General features: G+C 36.5%; 1 protein-coding gene and 1 long non-coding RNA gene across 6 annotated transcripts in view; one reads left to right on the forward strand and one right to left on the reverse strand.

Annotated features, from left to right (window-relative positions):
• LOC126919333 (transcriptional activator Myb) overlaps positions 1 to 15,844 on the reverse strand; it is a 40,858-nt gene extending 25,014 nt beyond the window's left edge. Inside the window, exons 1-2 of one of the 4 annotated variants that reach the window (XM_050728406.1) lie at positions 2,602 to 2,805; positions 1,665 to 2,137 (exon numbers count right to left, since the gene is read on the reverse strand). In XM_050728406.1, coding sequence (XP_050584363.1) covers positions 1,665 to 1,759 — 95 coding nt within the window. In that variant the 5' untranslated portion in view covers positions 1,760 to 2,137; positions 2,602 to 2,805. Of the gene's footprint in view, positions 1 to 1,664; positions 2,806 to 15,488 lie in introns of those variants that run through there. The other 3 variants (XM_050728396.1, XM_050728415.1, XM_050728424.1) reach the window with 3 other exon arrangements.
• On the forward strand, positions 10,203 to 13,530 carry LOC126919454 (uncharacterized). 2 transcript variants are annotated; one of them, XR_007711644.1, is made up of 2 exons: positions 10,203 to 12,783; positions 12,869 to 13,530. It is a non-coding gene; the product is annotated as an uncharacterized LOC126919454 (long non-coding RNA). The 2 variants fall into 2 exon arrangements; XR_007711635.1 differs by having other exon boundaries at positions 12,889 to 13,530.
• Positions 15,845 to 15,863: the final 19 nt, after the last annotated feature.

Raw genomic sequence — 15,863 nt, forward strand, 5'->3', positions numbered from 1 at the left:
CGCGCGTTTTCATGAAAGCAGACCCTGGTCCCCGATACAGAACCCTGGTCTTTTCCCTCTGGCTTCGAGCGATAAACGAGCCTAAAGTGGGATATCTGCTAGGTAACAACACAGGGGATAGCCGGAGGTTCCTTCCAGCATGCCTGATGCTTTTCCTTTCGGCCTGCCTCTCTCTGTTTGTCTCTTCTCCCCCCCCCCCCCCCCCCGCCCTAGCTATTCGGCATTCTCAACCTACTGGGTGACTTTTCGAAAATGTCGTCCGTCTGTCTTCTCTAACGCATTCGTAATCATGGATGGAACCACGGTCAATGTGAATCCACGAAAAAACTTTTTAAAGACGCTCTATTACTCTTCAAAAAGATTTCCTAAAAACTTCATTTTAAAAGATTTTTACATACAATGGATAAATATGAAAACTTTTTATCACAATTGACAGAGATTTTTTACCATATTCAAGGTAATAAATTTGATTTTTTAATTTTGAAAGTAGTTTGAGATTAGGTAGATTCGTGCCAAAGTTTAAACGGTAAAAAGTTTCACTTTTTGAGTAAAGAGGAATAACGAATATCTCAGACTATGAGAGAATTAGAATGTGCATATTTATGCAAATACATATTTTTATAAAAATAAATTAAAAAATGAACCCTAAGTAGTGGCTTGTATTTATAACCTAAATATTATAACAAAAACATTACTCTGAATATCTTATACATTTTTGCATACATTTATACATACATTTTGTCTTTTATTTCTCATAAATACATAAACATTCGCGATTTAATCATTGTTCTAACCTTAATTTATCATTTCCAGAATTATCCACTTATTTTGTTTTCAATTATAAATTTCTAGTCATTTTTTTGATTATTGATTTTATAGTAGTTTTTATAAACGTAAATATAAACATTATTTGAAACACAATCGAAGGAGTGAACACACATGTACATCGACATTGTAATCTATTCCAAGATAAGGCCGCATCCTTTGATACCGACGCTAACATGGAGACTTCCGTTGTTCCGCGGTGAGATTTTTCGAATGTTTGTTACATGTTCCACGTTTCCAGCCAGAGACTGGCTATATGCGTTTGTTTTGATAAAACGCCTGAATATCGAGTCTAGTTGCGCTGACAGTCTGCACGAGATAAAGTCGAGGACCGGTAGGAATTTAAATAAGCAGATAACATTGCAGTAAAATCTATTAAACTCAAGACAGCACGTTGTCGAAGAATCACATTTTCTGATTACCTACCTCAACTCTTAGTAAAAAATGTTCAGCCACGTGTAATAATACCAAATTAACAAAAATACTAAAATTTGTCAAATAATATGTCATTTTGGAATATTTAAGCATTATAAAGTATTCATTCTTAGTTAATCTAATATTAATTATATTTGATCAAAGGTTTTTTGTAATATATCAAAAAAAGTATATAGTTTGTATGTCACAACGCCTTACGTTTTCATTAATTTATTCGGGAGGGATGATAGTCATCAAAGATAATCGCTAAAGAAATTGAATACAATATCCAACTAAAAATTACAAAATTATCCCAGGAAATGTTATATTAAGGAATAACGATAATCAACCACGCGATCAAGATGGATGATATGTTCGTGTAAATCACTGAAGAGAGACTGATGTGCACATGATATGTTACTTACGCTTCGGTGGGTGGCGGAGAATAAAAAGACGAATGATAGGTAGCAATATCCACGACCTTCGCTGGCATGAGTAGTCCACTCGACACTACATCCATTCTCACGGATAGTCCTCCAAGAAAACTCGCGGTCAGAGGGTTCTGAATGGTTTTCGACGGATCCACTCCCGAAAACTCGAACTCCACAGCCTCTGGACAACACTATCCCCTCCCTATCCCTCCTTCGGTACTTTACGTACTACCAACAGTACCGACAACACGAACCATCGCCAAAACTCTCCGTTAATATATTGTTAATATTTTGTGTATCTTTGATAAATATTGAACCCCTGGTCCCCCCACTACATCAGTTCGATCTTTAACGCGATAAACATGTTCGATAGCTTTTTCAATGTTCGACAGAAGTTTGTTTATCGGTCGTTCACTATTTGTTGCTATTTACAATATATAAAGGTCAACACGCAATTCTCATGAGACCTGTGAAAACATAAGAACTTCGTGTGCCTTTCTATCTCGCTTCGTCTTGATTACACACACTATCTCTGCCTCTCTCTCTCTCTCTCTCTTCCCTGTTTAATTTTCATAAGTAATAATACACTTCTTTCTTTTAGTTCCGTATTTATTCACCAGCAATGTGACGTACTTATTGTATAATGGATGTCTTGTTAAGTCAGATTTATCGACACGTGAGAACTATCGACGAACGACGGTGAAAAAAAAACGTTATTCTTCACAGAGTCTTTAGTTAAACAGAGAAGAGAATGTTTGGGCGCACGCGTCGCGACAATGCAATGAGCGTTTACTCGAATGCAGCGAGGGGAAAAAAAAGCGTTGTCGCCAAGGCAGCTAGGTCCAGGAGAGGAAAAAAGCACGACACGGAGAGAACGGAAACGATCGTTGGAACCAAAAAACAAAAAAGATTCCAGAAGCCTTGCACATACGGTGCTTGTCGATCGAATGCGCGTTTCTTTCTCATCGGTCGATCTTCGAGTCTCCTTCAGCCTGGTTATCCATTATACAAAACAGATTCGTTGTGAGTTTTTGTCTTGTCGCGACGCGCGCCCAAAATCGAGCACAGTCACGCGGGCGTCCCGACCTGTCACCGTTTAGATTTGAACTAAAGGTACCGGCTGGATTGCCGGCGGCCTGCGCATGAGGACGATCCCTACTCCCTACTCCCTAACGTGCTCTCGTGCTGGGCTGTTGGCAACGTAGTGGGGAAAGATACGGTCGCGGTTGCTCGACGAGGGTAGGGAAGGACAGGAGAGCCACGGGACGAGGAGATGGTACACCGAGGGCGCAATCAAACGACGACCGTCCCTATATGTGTCCCAGTATGTGTGCGCGTATATCACTTTGTGTGCGTTCTTAGCTACATATGCCCTCCATCGCCCGTACACTCATTCAGGCCTATGGAAAAAATAATCGAATGGTGGATGCTGTGATGAAAGCTCTCTCGTTAAACCCTTCCTTATTTTGGCATTAATGTATAGATGTATGTAAAGGCCGAAAGATAAGAGATTGGAATATGGATATACAGGGTACGAAGCAATATGTGGTACAATAGAACAGAAGGTTATTTTACACACAAAAATAAGTGAAATATGTAGAATAACACGTTTATATAATTCAAAAAAGTAAGTTTAATAATTTGTCATGTATGTATATTTGAATTTGGCTAATTCCGGCTTGAGCAGGACTGAATAATCGACAGAAGCATATTCTATGAATTAAAATATGTCGGAAGCCTAAAATAACTTTTATTTATTCGACTTTTATTTCGGAAAAAATTAAGTTTGAAAATTCACCAAGTATATATATACCAGATTGGGTGTATATACATACATATGCTCAAATTTTAGTTTGTCAAACACGACACATTAACACGTTCACACCGGCCGTACCACCGGTGGCTCACGCTCAAGTCTCCTATCAGGTGACGTGCACCACCGGTGGCTCACACTTGAATGTTCCATCAAACGGTGCGTACCACCAAAAATGTAGTTCGTTTAGTAACTAGAAAAAATTGCTACACAGTCGAAAATTTAAATAATAGAAATTTAACGTATATTAATTGAAAAAATAGGATTTATTTAAAAACATAACAATTCAATATTATAAATTTATTGTGAACATGAATACGAGCGCCGCCCCACGACGAGAAACACAAATAGCAGCGCCAGCGTGAACGTGTTCAACGAGAAAGTATACTACATCGAGTAGATATGTATTGATATTCATGACGTTAAGAGATGACAATTCTTAAATTCGCGTTTGAACAAATGCTGTCTATGACATGAGTATGTGCATGAAAATGAGTTAGTATGGTCTGACGTCATACCGAGGATAGATGGAATTTGTGATTTGACGCACCACATACTACGTCATACACTTATGAATGGCACTTAATGAACGATTTCTTCTATAAGGATAGCATAACATGTGTAGTAAAAAAAATTGCTTGAATATGATAAAAAGGATAAAAAAAGGTGCCATATCGACCTTGGAACAGAGGATTTATTCTTCAAATAAATTTAACTGTTATTTAATTAAATCCCAAAAATTTAAATTTTAAATGATATATTCCGAATTTCAATGCAGTAAACACTTCCTTAATTCCTTCTTCATGGATGGAAAACACCCTGTTGTGCAAAGACAGTTGTCATGCAAAACGAAGAAAAGCATGGAGAATCACTACCGAGTAATCTCGAAGTCACGTTCGGAACAAGGATGTCCTTGTTTTACGCCGACTACTGATCGTTTTCCAGTCCCCGAGAGAATTACCAGGGCTACCGTCTAGATGTATTATAGTTATGTAACCGTTTTGCGGAAGAATATCCCTTGTGCGTACCGGGTATCCGTTTAAAAACCATGCGCGCTATTATATTTGAAATACAAATTTTCTAACATAATGTTTGATAATATAAACATTGTCGTACTATAATTCGTACATTCGTAGATATATGGTCAACTAACTTATGTATGTTAAAGTTTAAGTTTCCATGTGTCAAATGAAATATATCAAATGATAACACTTTGAACGATAATTACTGGCCCATAAGGAAATGTACAATTTAACTACTGTTCTTTTACTCTTCGGCCCATTGGTGCAATACAAATACAGGTGTTACTCGCAAGAAACAGCTCGTGCATCTTTTAATACTCATAAAACTGCGTCTACCATTGTGACTCGGAGGAAGTGGTCAGACATAAAGAACACTGTCGAACAGTCGAACACACGTGTAAGAACACGGTGTAAAGTGTGAGGATTGGACGTGACATGTTACCATAGGAACGACGAGTTTAAGAACTAGAAAGTGAAAATTAATATAAAGTTAGTCAATGGCTTAAAGCTGACTTCCAATAAAAAGAAAAATTTTATAACATTTACGACGACCTTGAGATCGCTGTGATTTCGTTATGGGATGTTACGGTAAATGAGGAAAGTGCAAGGCAATGTTTTCAAAACAAAAGAGAGACGCATTGCTTGTGAGAACGTACTTTAATCCTGGTGAATACCTCTCGCTCGGTGCACGCCTTAGGGTGCGTCTGCATCGTTGTTCGCGAATACTTTCCCACCGTGGAGTTTGGCTGGAATAACGTCTACCAACATGTACATGTATATATACGTGTGTGCATGTACATATACATTTTTCTTTTTCTTTTTCTAAATACGCTGTACTTTTATATAGAGTACGAATTTATGACCTACACTTCGTTTCAGGTTATGCTCTTGTTATTAAGTTTTTTGATTAATAAAGATCTATCTGGATGGTTGCTATGAAAACAAACCGTAGTAGAGTTAATCTCTGTCTTCACGGATGTCTTCATGGAAGAAGTTAATAACGAAGACATAATATATGGATAATAGATAACGGTTATGGTAAAATTGATTTAAATACCTAGTGTTCTTATCTATTTGAGAATCTTATAATTTTCAAAGGTGCCAGAAAGTAATCGCGTTCATCGACGCTGTACACCATAAACACGTAATAACGTGGAGCCGTCGTCATGGGTGTCCCACGTATTATGCAAGAGATGGGCCGGTAGAAAATTTTTCAGGCCGTTGAACAGAGTGTACGGTCCTCTGTAGCATACCTTCGCCCACGATCAAGTTCGAACTTACTCGATTTCTCTTTAGGGCCAAGGAGATAGTGTTGCAGCGATAAAATCAAAATTTGAAGGGACATAATATGAATATAAAAATCATATTTCTTAATTGCATAATTAATTAGTAATGTTTTAAGCCATTTTTAAAATATTATTTCGTTAAAATGTTAACAGAATATCCTGTACATGATAAATCAAGGTTAGGACGCAGTAGTATCAACGTAATCATCCCTAAAAATTCTTGAGCCAGTAAAAATGCAATAGCTCGAGGAAAATATTTACAAATTGTGCCACCTTCTCGCGAAGGATACCTCAAGCTACGATTCATAGGCAGCTGCGAACAATTTAATACCACTGTCACTCGGAGCTAACGCATTATATTACGTCAGATTTGATTGAAGTGGTGGCACGGTTTCACCTATAATTTCAATTCTAAAGTTTTGCAAATTTTGCAATTTCGTTTCTCACAAATAATTTAATACGTGTAAAATTAATTTTAATATTGACAAAAAGGACGCTAATAATTTCTTGAACATAACCATAACGGGGGGCGAAGTCGTCTTGAGACGAGTTCAGCGCAAATTTCAGATAAAGAATGTAAGAAGAAACAACCATAAACACGAATCTTGAAGAACCCACTCGTCGAAGAAATATCATACTAAACGTGTCATTGAAACGCAGAGTCCATAATGATTATTCGAATTCCCCGCATTGTTTTGACTTAATTCAGTGTGAATTGGCCTTAACCAGGACTCGTTGTATTCTGAAAGAGCGAAATTAAGAAAGAGAAGGAGGCGCAGCAAGAGAAACAAATGAACCGGGAGGAGAGTGATGAGGAGAAGTACGAAGGCATCGAAGAGGTGGCCGGGGACACGGAAGAGAAGAGAAGACGCGAGAAAGACGAAGAAACGAGAGGAAGGGATCCGGAATATAAGTCTCTGCAAGGCCTCGCGGTTTCGCCGTTGCCTTCTCAGAACCGATCGACTCTCGAAACGCAAGGGAACAACAAAAACCAGATCGCTTAAAGTTGATACCCATTTCTTTACACCCCGAATTTAAATGCGATAAAGTCGATCCAAATCACTTCGGTTCCTTTGCCACTTTATCGATAAATAAAGCTGTTTATTAGGCAACCAAACCGAACCTCATTAATAATCAATATTGCTTAATCTATACGAATAGAGGGCGTTGTTGAGTTGTGACTAAAATAATTATCGTAATTCCAAAACTTAACAAAAACAAGCACACAAAAATGAAGTTATATTATGTCTAAATAATAGTTATAGATAATTAGATTTATACTCGTGTTTAAAATACAGTAGAGATTTAGAAAAGTGTTTGACTTTTTACTTTTCTTTAGTTTAACCTGTTTGTTAAATAAAAAGCTACATTTGTTATGTCGATATGGTTAAGTTGATGGAATTTAGCTCATTTTATAGGAACGAGTTCTAATGGCTCACTTTGTTCGCGTCTCCGTGTATAGCTTTAGTACAGACCTCGATATGCCTCTCGTTTTACCACGTCGGTAACTTCAACGAGATATTATTTTTTCTTTGTTCAATTATTCGCTGCCGTAACGGTGTATTGTGCAGCATCAAATGAAAAAGAGTTAACGGCGAGTTCAATATCAAACGTCTAGTTCATTTACCAGTTTGCCAGCCTCTGCCAGGCTTTGTCAGCTATTCAGAACAACGACCGGATACGAAGTAGACGTAAACACTAAATACATAGAATATGGAAATGAATGCAATGCTCGTGGAACAGGTCACGAAATTCTTTTTGGGCCGGTCCTGAGACCCAGGCGCAGAATAAAGATTTTTGCCCCGATAGAAAAAAAAAATTTACCATTCATGCCCGTAGCTTGGGAAGCGCGAAAAATTATGCCGGAATCTTTTTTTCCCCCCTTTTCGTCTGAATCGGCGATATTGTCCGGCACAGATTACACAGTTCCTTGCTCGGACTGCCGAAACCATACCAGATGGCGTAATATTCTTTGACTTCGTATTATAATAAGCGAATGCAAAGCATAAAGCGTGTGATGCGTCGAACGATGATACCTTTCTATACAGAAAAATTTTTGTTCGCGTGATCCATCCAAAGGTAACCTACTATCTCGTTTTTCTTCTTCGACGCCGTAAGACATGCACGAATAAAGATGCACGAGATGCAAGAATTACGATCCACATTGCTCTCTTGAACTTGTAATGAAAACTTGGACAATTGAGTTTCCTAGTACGATTATTACTTAGTAACTAGTAATATTAGTAACTAGTACTTAGTAACTAGTAATATTAGTAACTAGTACTTAGTAACTAGTAATATTGGTAACTAGTACTTAGTAACTAGTAATATTAGTAAGCAGTACTTAGTAACTAGTACTTAGTAACTAGTAATATTAGTGACTAGTACTTAGTAACTAGTAATATTAGACAGGTATAGGGTTAAGTTTTATAATTTTGCAATTTTACGTCGAATATGACAATTAGCTGATCGATGACATTTATTTGTGAAATTTTATTTGTTTAGTATGATTATTTTACTATTATAAAATTTGTCACTATTATACCGGATAATATATTAACATTGGTAACTTAAAGTTTGTGATTTGAAAAATCTGATTACAGATATTACTTTATGCAAGGGGGTCCTACTATTATAAATATTATTCTTTAAAAGTCTACTTGCATAATAACGTATTTCATTAGAAATTCAATAACGTTTCTACAGATACCCGACATACCCTCTGTCCATTCAGTATTCTTGCGGAATCAAGAAGAAAAAAAGGGGGCCGCTCGGAATAGGATTAAGAGCTATCCACTCTGAAGAAACGTCTGTGAGGAATGTCGAGAAAATAAATGATAAGCTGTCGTCAAATAATATCACGCACTAGACGTATAGTTGGATAAGACAAATTAATCGTCTATGCGGCATGAAATTCCTCGAACGGGACCAGCTACGAAACAGACGCCATATACGTCGGATGGAAGGCAAGAGCGGTATGCCTGAGAATGGATGCAGGTCGTTTCGACAACGCAGACAGGTTTTTCCCTTTGAAGTGCACGGGGAATCCGCCTTCCGGGTTCTCATTCGTTTCACGTCCACTCGTCCTATATACTTCCATAGATAACTCGCCTGGAGGCGACTGAGAACCATCGAGCGTGGCGCTGTTGGTATTCGGTACAAGGAACTCGCAGGCACCCTGTAATTTCGCTTGTATTAACGCGGTGTACCTCAGAAACTGCGAGTTACCGACCGCATTGCGGTACTTGCTGCCCGATTCGTGTCCGTGGGTCGGTAACTGGCCAAAAAACGCGAGCATAAATTATGGCTGACTCTTCCTGTATCGGATTTTTCGACTGGTCTTCGAACTTCGTCGGCCTCTGCGCGCGTAATGAAACGATTGAAAATTACAGGGGCCCGCGGTGATAGTTAGAGCAGCGAGATAACATCGGTCGTGCCACGGCATTTTATCGTGTGTTGTTTTAAGCTTACTAACGACCGAGTAATTAAGTCTGCTAGCACTGCCTCCCTTGTGGCCTTTCTTCTCTTTTCCAAACTCTAGTTATGCGTGTTAATTATCGAATTAAGAAACACGTGTATATACTACGTTCATGTTCGCATAAATGTTTGATGTCTCGCTTAGTGGTTCAGAGTAAACTATACAAGCCCCAGAAAACGTTTAGGAATAAAGTATGTACTATGTATATAGAGGATGATCTCCATGTAATTGGAAACACTGCGTAACTCCATAAATATTGACGTTATCGAAAGTTGTTAATGGCAAAAAATATGGCTTGAAAGGAGGTCGTGTATTATACTGCTCAATATTTTTGAGGAGACTACAGTTGAAGATTGAAGAAAACATGGAGATAACGTTAGAATATTGATATTTCTTGCGAAACCTATAATCTACTATAAGCTCATCCATTATAATGTTTGATTAAATCAAAATGTTTACCCTGAACATTAAGATACTTAATATTTCCTTAAATCGGAAACAAACTAATTATTATCTATATAACCTATTTGCGACCACATTTATATTTTTAGAGACTCTAGGCGCAACATCATTATTAGGCCTAATTAAATCGTACAGTTAAGTTTTAGAATATGGCCTTATAGAGAGTAGGACCAAATGTGGTGCTGAACCGAAGTGTTCACAATTTAAAATTAACGATATTTCACTCTTATTTCCGAAATCCAAATATTTTTATCAGCAACAGTACAAGAAATCAAGCTATCAAATTCACCCACTGAAGTCAACCAAGTAAAGTCATAAGTATCAAATACACTAGTGACATAACCTAGCAATGACATCCATAAATCGGTCGCTGGCAGACATTTTTATCAGTCAACCAACGAGATTAAAAAGCTTCCTGTCACATGCTTGCGTGCATTCCATAGTGGTGGCCCAATCATGATTCGCGTTAGTATGAGAGAAGACAAATAAAAGACAGCTGCTGCGTTCACAGAAATAAGACGAGACAAAATGAACCTTCTTCGTTTCTTTTACCCAATAATGCGTACCGTTCAGTGACGTATTCCGGAATACAGGGCCTTACGCGAGATCGAGGGAAACAGAGAAAGGGTGCACATGTTTGTACATACACGAGAAAAGGAGAGAGGAATGTCACGATCAAGATAAAGAAAAAAGGTATGGGGACAAAATAGTGAAGGACTAAAATTTCTAAATATATCTATACAATTACCGATAACTACTTAAGAATAAGACTTCTATATGAAACTTTTTGAAATTAGCATTAGCACTGTAATGAGATACGACTGCTATAACTATATTGGTAAAATTTGGAACCAGGACTTGCACTTAGTAAAAAATTAGTATACTAATGGATAAATTAGTATGCTGTTCAAAGGCCATAGTAATCTCTATGAATTGTACATGTACTTGTAGCAAATATCTTGTAACTTTAATATACATTTTCAGATTTGTTTCAAATTTTACCAATACAGCTATGATAGCCATGTCTCATTATAGTGACACAATTTCAAAATGTTTTCTGTAACGCGTTGTATTTTACTTTCTTAATTGAACCAATAAAGATAAAGTTCTCCTATTTTACAAATCATTTTCAACTGGAAAATAACATATAGTATAAAATTCCTTTAAAAAATTATAGTATATAGCAAATTAAAATAGATATACCTATAATTAACTGATATAACTTGTAGTTATAGCTTTTATAGGAAAATTACGTAGTCGTGTAGAAAAAAAGATGCAAACTGTACGAAAGAAAGGAAAGAGAAAATACTGGACGGGCGGAAATGAAATTGAAAGAAAACGCGTTCGAAAAAAGGAGGAAGAGTTTACAAAAGGTGTAAAGAAAAGAACAGGAGAGGAAAGGGGGCGTCGAAGACAGGGAGTAGGAGGGAGGTGTGGAAGAAGCACGAGAGTACGGAGCAAGAAACGCAGCACGAGGGCTGTGCACACGAGCTTGGGGAAACATACGTATGCGCATTAATGTGTGTGAACGCACCGCGTGCGCTATGCGCGGCGTCTGTCCTTGCGTCCTGGCTCAACACGCCTTGGCAGTTGCCATGCGGGACACCGGGTTCGTGAGTTGACGTCACTCTATCTCCCAACAGACGAGTTAATATTGATAAGTAGAAGCGTTACATGCCCTGGATGTTGGGATGAAGGGACATCAACTCAAAGCAAGTCGAATAATCGACGCGCGTTTCGCAAACCAGTACCATAATGTGGTCTTTTTCGTTGGCCAAATAATGTTTAAGATATTGAAAGGGTATGTAGCACGTGATATCGCTAATCTAGAAATATATTATTTTTAAATTATCAGTCGGATTTATGGATGTTTATGTAAATTTATGCTGACGATTATAAGAGAAAAACATGATAAGTACATTTTTGTTCATTTGTTGATTATAATGTCATTGTGCGAGTAAAAGGGAATATTTCAATATAAAATAGCTAAAGATAAAAAATATCTGTGAGGTCTGGCTGAAGCTTTACATAATTGTTAAGACAAATAACATTTTAATATTAATAACAAAATAATATTTCTTAAACTGTAAAGAGGGTGGAAAATATGTATATGTTTAGCTTCAAAATTAAGTAATAGACCAATTTTGGTAACGTAAGATTAATTGACAAAATTGTTTTCCCGTAAAAAAATGGAAAATGTGGCTCGTTGTGTTCTTTCCCCGTGATATTCAATATTTTTATGAAAACCAACCAAAAGAAAAGTAAAACTTACACAGAGATTTCTTTCACTCGCTAAATATCAAAAGTACTGCATTTTGAATGTTACATCTTCTATGCTTTCTGTGCATTTTGAATTTTAAAATTTCTTACAACTGCACAAACATTCGCAATCTAATCGGAAATCAAACTACAGAGACGCGTGGATGGCGTGGTTATAACTGCGCCATTAATAAGAGTAGTGGTGCAAATTGATGAAATGCAATATGGGTGAAATGAGTTTGCCAAGGGGGAGTTAGCGAGGGTCGTGTAGATCGCCCGAAAGCTGAAAATAGATCAGGGGTGGATTCGTACCATCTGGACCTTTAATTTCAGGGGACGTAGTCCCAGACCACGATACGAAAGAAATATTAATGAACGGAAGTCACTTCGTTATTATGCTTCACTGGCTTCTACTGTTTGTATACGATTGATCATCCACAGGCCTACAAGACGAGTAAGCATTTTCTTAGCTGTGGCTAGATTACGTAGCGAGATAGAAACAAAACCCAGCGCCATCGTCCATGAAGCACAAGTGTCACTTTCGAATAGGTCAAGGAATATATTATTATATATTCGACTATTTTGAATAAACATGTAATAATCTGTGTTTTACCAGAATATATCTTATACATGTTAAATGTTTATTTGAATCCGTGGCAACTCAAAAATCATGATCAAGTGGTATTTACTTGATTTATTGTACATAAATTTCTTAAAAATTCAGAAAGAAAGCAATGAAAAATATAAACAGTACCCACATATATCCTTGACCTTATTAAAAAGAAAAGGAAATGTAAGTATAACAATAAATATATAACTATATGCATATATATAAATAAATATAAAAAAAAATTTTATGATTTTATATACCTATTAAGGTATTTTTTATTCGGTCTAGAAAATATGGGAAATGAAAAGATTATATCGTGTTATAATCTAAGAACCGTACCTAAGGTGTGGATGGCGAAGGTATCGAGCGCTAAAGGGTTAAGCGTGAACGTTTGAACAAGCATGAAGTCCCATTCGAGGCTGACTTTTCCAGGAATGACTTGTTAAAGAAGGAATTTATCGGTAGGTTTTACAGTTCTCTTCGTGGTTGCTTTGCCTTTGCTGCAAAGCAAATACATATAGAGAAATGGGACCAGAGCTGATGATATGTCGGAAGGGAGGATCCAGTTTGCGCGAAACGTGTCTGTGGTTAATCAGAGCTTTCCAGGTCAGATACGCAACGCCTGTTAAATATTAAATAAATGATACGATTTTATTTTCTGTCGTTTAAGTGCTTCTTTGATAAGTAAACAAAATAGATGCCAGACAAATTCGAATTTAAACGACTCCATCTCCATCACGAAAATAATATATACGATTAATAAATAATTAATCTATAGTATCAATAACATTAAACATTATTATTTATCACACATATTAGTAATAATAATATTGTCATTATATATGTCGTTAGTTTTTGAAAACACGGTGTAAGGAATTTTGTATACACAATGTATCCATATTTCCTAATAAAAAAACAATATGGCCGCTATTTGAATAACCTATAGCCCTACAGCTCACCTCGAAGTGTACTCTACGTATACTCAAGTGTGTCTTAACGCAATGTGTATTCTTTTACGCGTTTTCCATAGAATATTGTGGCGCCAATGTGGGTACACAAGTATCTACACTCGATTGTTTCTCTCGAATATTTTCTTTCGAAAAGAGAAAGCTGACCCTTTCAAAAAGAGTTCTCAACTCCCGCCGTTACCTTATACCTTTCTGGGTTACCGGATCCGTGAATGAGAAAGACGATATCGATGCAAAAACTTCGGCAACGCAAGATAGTGGCTAACCTCGAAATTGTCGTTCACAGAATCGAACAACTTTTTGATAATCGAGCGATGCTGCGAGAAGATTTAGGAATTCAAACAAAATCAATGGTTTGAAAACAAAAAATAATTTATAACAATATACTAGGTTGTTTGGAAAGCTCATAGAACAAATTAGAAATTTATTTGTACTCTGTTTTATGGCGACTTGTATTTCTTTCAAATGGCTTTTGCAAGATTTTAAAGTATCCTGTTTATTGCCTAGGTCATTAGTCTAAGTGGTTTATCAAAATCAGGATAGGTTTATTTGATAAATGAGACTTTTGAAGGTGAATATTTGCGCTGACAATGAGATCATTTCAACATTTTTGACATATTCTTAAATAATACAGTATTGATAATTCTTATTGAAATTTTCCAATTTTGAAAAGACTACGAATTTCTCGAGCAATTCGATATAATATATGATATCTAACTATGTAATATGTATAACTTCAGACTTAATTATACATTAAGATACATTGATAAGAGCAGATACTATATATAAATTGAATTTAGGATAATCAAATGTTAAATATTATTTGATAATATTATAATAATAATAATGATTTTTAAATAGGTATATATATGATAAAACCGACGAAAGAATGTGCTTACTCTTTGTGTTTCGACGTATGTACATATCTTATGACCTAGGGTGAGAACCTTGGGTACTACGCGTTTTCTTCGTACCGATGTGTCGTGCAATACGAAGACAGAATGTATACAACGTGCTAGTGTGAACAAGAGAGACGAAAAGAGATGAAAAGTAGAAGCTAGAAAGAGAGAAATGGCAAAAGTAACTAAAAGATGAAAGAAGACAAGAAAAAAAAAAAACATGGGACCGGTGCATGTTCTCTACGCATGCCACGTGTTTTACCACCTGCCTCGACTAGACGTTCGATAATGGAAAAAATATACACGCGGATCATTTAAATACTCGGCTACTGGGAGCATGTTTCCTGAGAACAATAAAATCTCGCTGTAATACGAACTACAAACGTATCGAATGTCGTAAAGTAAAATGTTCGAACAATTTACGACGTCTTCTATTAGTAATGAACAAGCGACTGATTTTTATACAAATTCAATTTTCATGGATATATATTTTTAAATTTTGTATAATTGTATAAAAATCCGCAATCTACTAATAAGTGATAAATTGATTAAATTATATAATTCCTTGATATAATTAATATTTCAAAATATAATATTTCGTACTCCCCTTGCAATCGAATATTATTCGAATACAAAGAATATTGTAACAAAACAAAAATGTCACTGAACCTATGTTGTTACGAAAATAACTTTTTTGCAAGAATTCGTAACTCTAGCGGTCAAGAATTTGTTTCTTCACGCCCGGGGTTAACTACCTCGGAACAAAACAAAGTTAATAACACACACTTAAATAGGGATGTATTTCTAATCGATTGATAATCACTCAGGAGCTTGATGTCAGCAAATATAACAGGATCTAGATACAAGTGTAATTTAATTCGATTTAATTTATTATACGAATTAAATACCCATTTTTCTATATAGAAAATGTATGTTTATGTAGAACGTTGAAAAGGGAAAGAAATAGAAAAAGATAAGAAATATATTCACATGTTTTACGAGAAAGAGATAGGAAACTCACTTCTTTCCGGCAAACCGCATGTCGATCAGTGTTGCATGATTCTCTGATTGCTACCCACTCCAGGAACACAGTTAACGGGACCACGTTTTACTGCGATAAACTTCTATTATTCGTCGATCTCGACAACATGGCCGAACTCACCCTTAACCAAACAACTGACTCACAACTTCCAAGGGAGAAAACGTAACGAGAACTACTGTATGTCAAAGTGTGAACAATTTCCGTGATCTGAACCGTCAAACGAAAGGACGCGACCTATCGGATGTAAGGCTTGATATGTTGCTTTTGTTTACACACAAAACTTCACAAGAGAAGCTTAGACTTCACGTTGTTAGATTATGGATCATTCGGCATTCGAACCGTCTAGGGTAATTT

The sequence above is a fragment of the Bombus affinis genome, chromosome 1 (genome assembly GCF_024516045.1).
Source record: "Bombus affinis isolate iyBomAffi1 chromosome 1, iyBomAffi1.2, whole genome shotgun sequence".
Lineage (NCBI taxonomy): Eukaryota > Metazoa > Arthropoda > Insecta > Hymenoptera > Apidae > Bombus > Bombus affinis.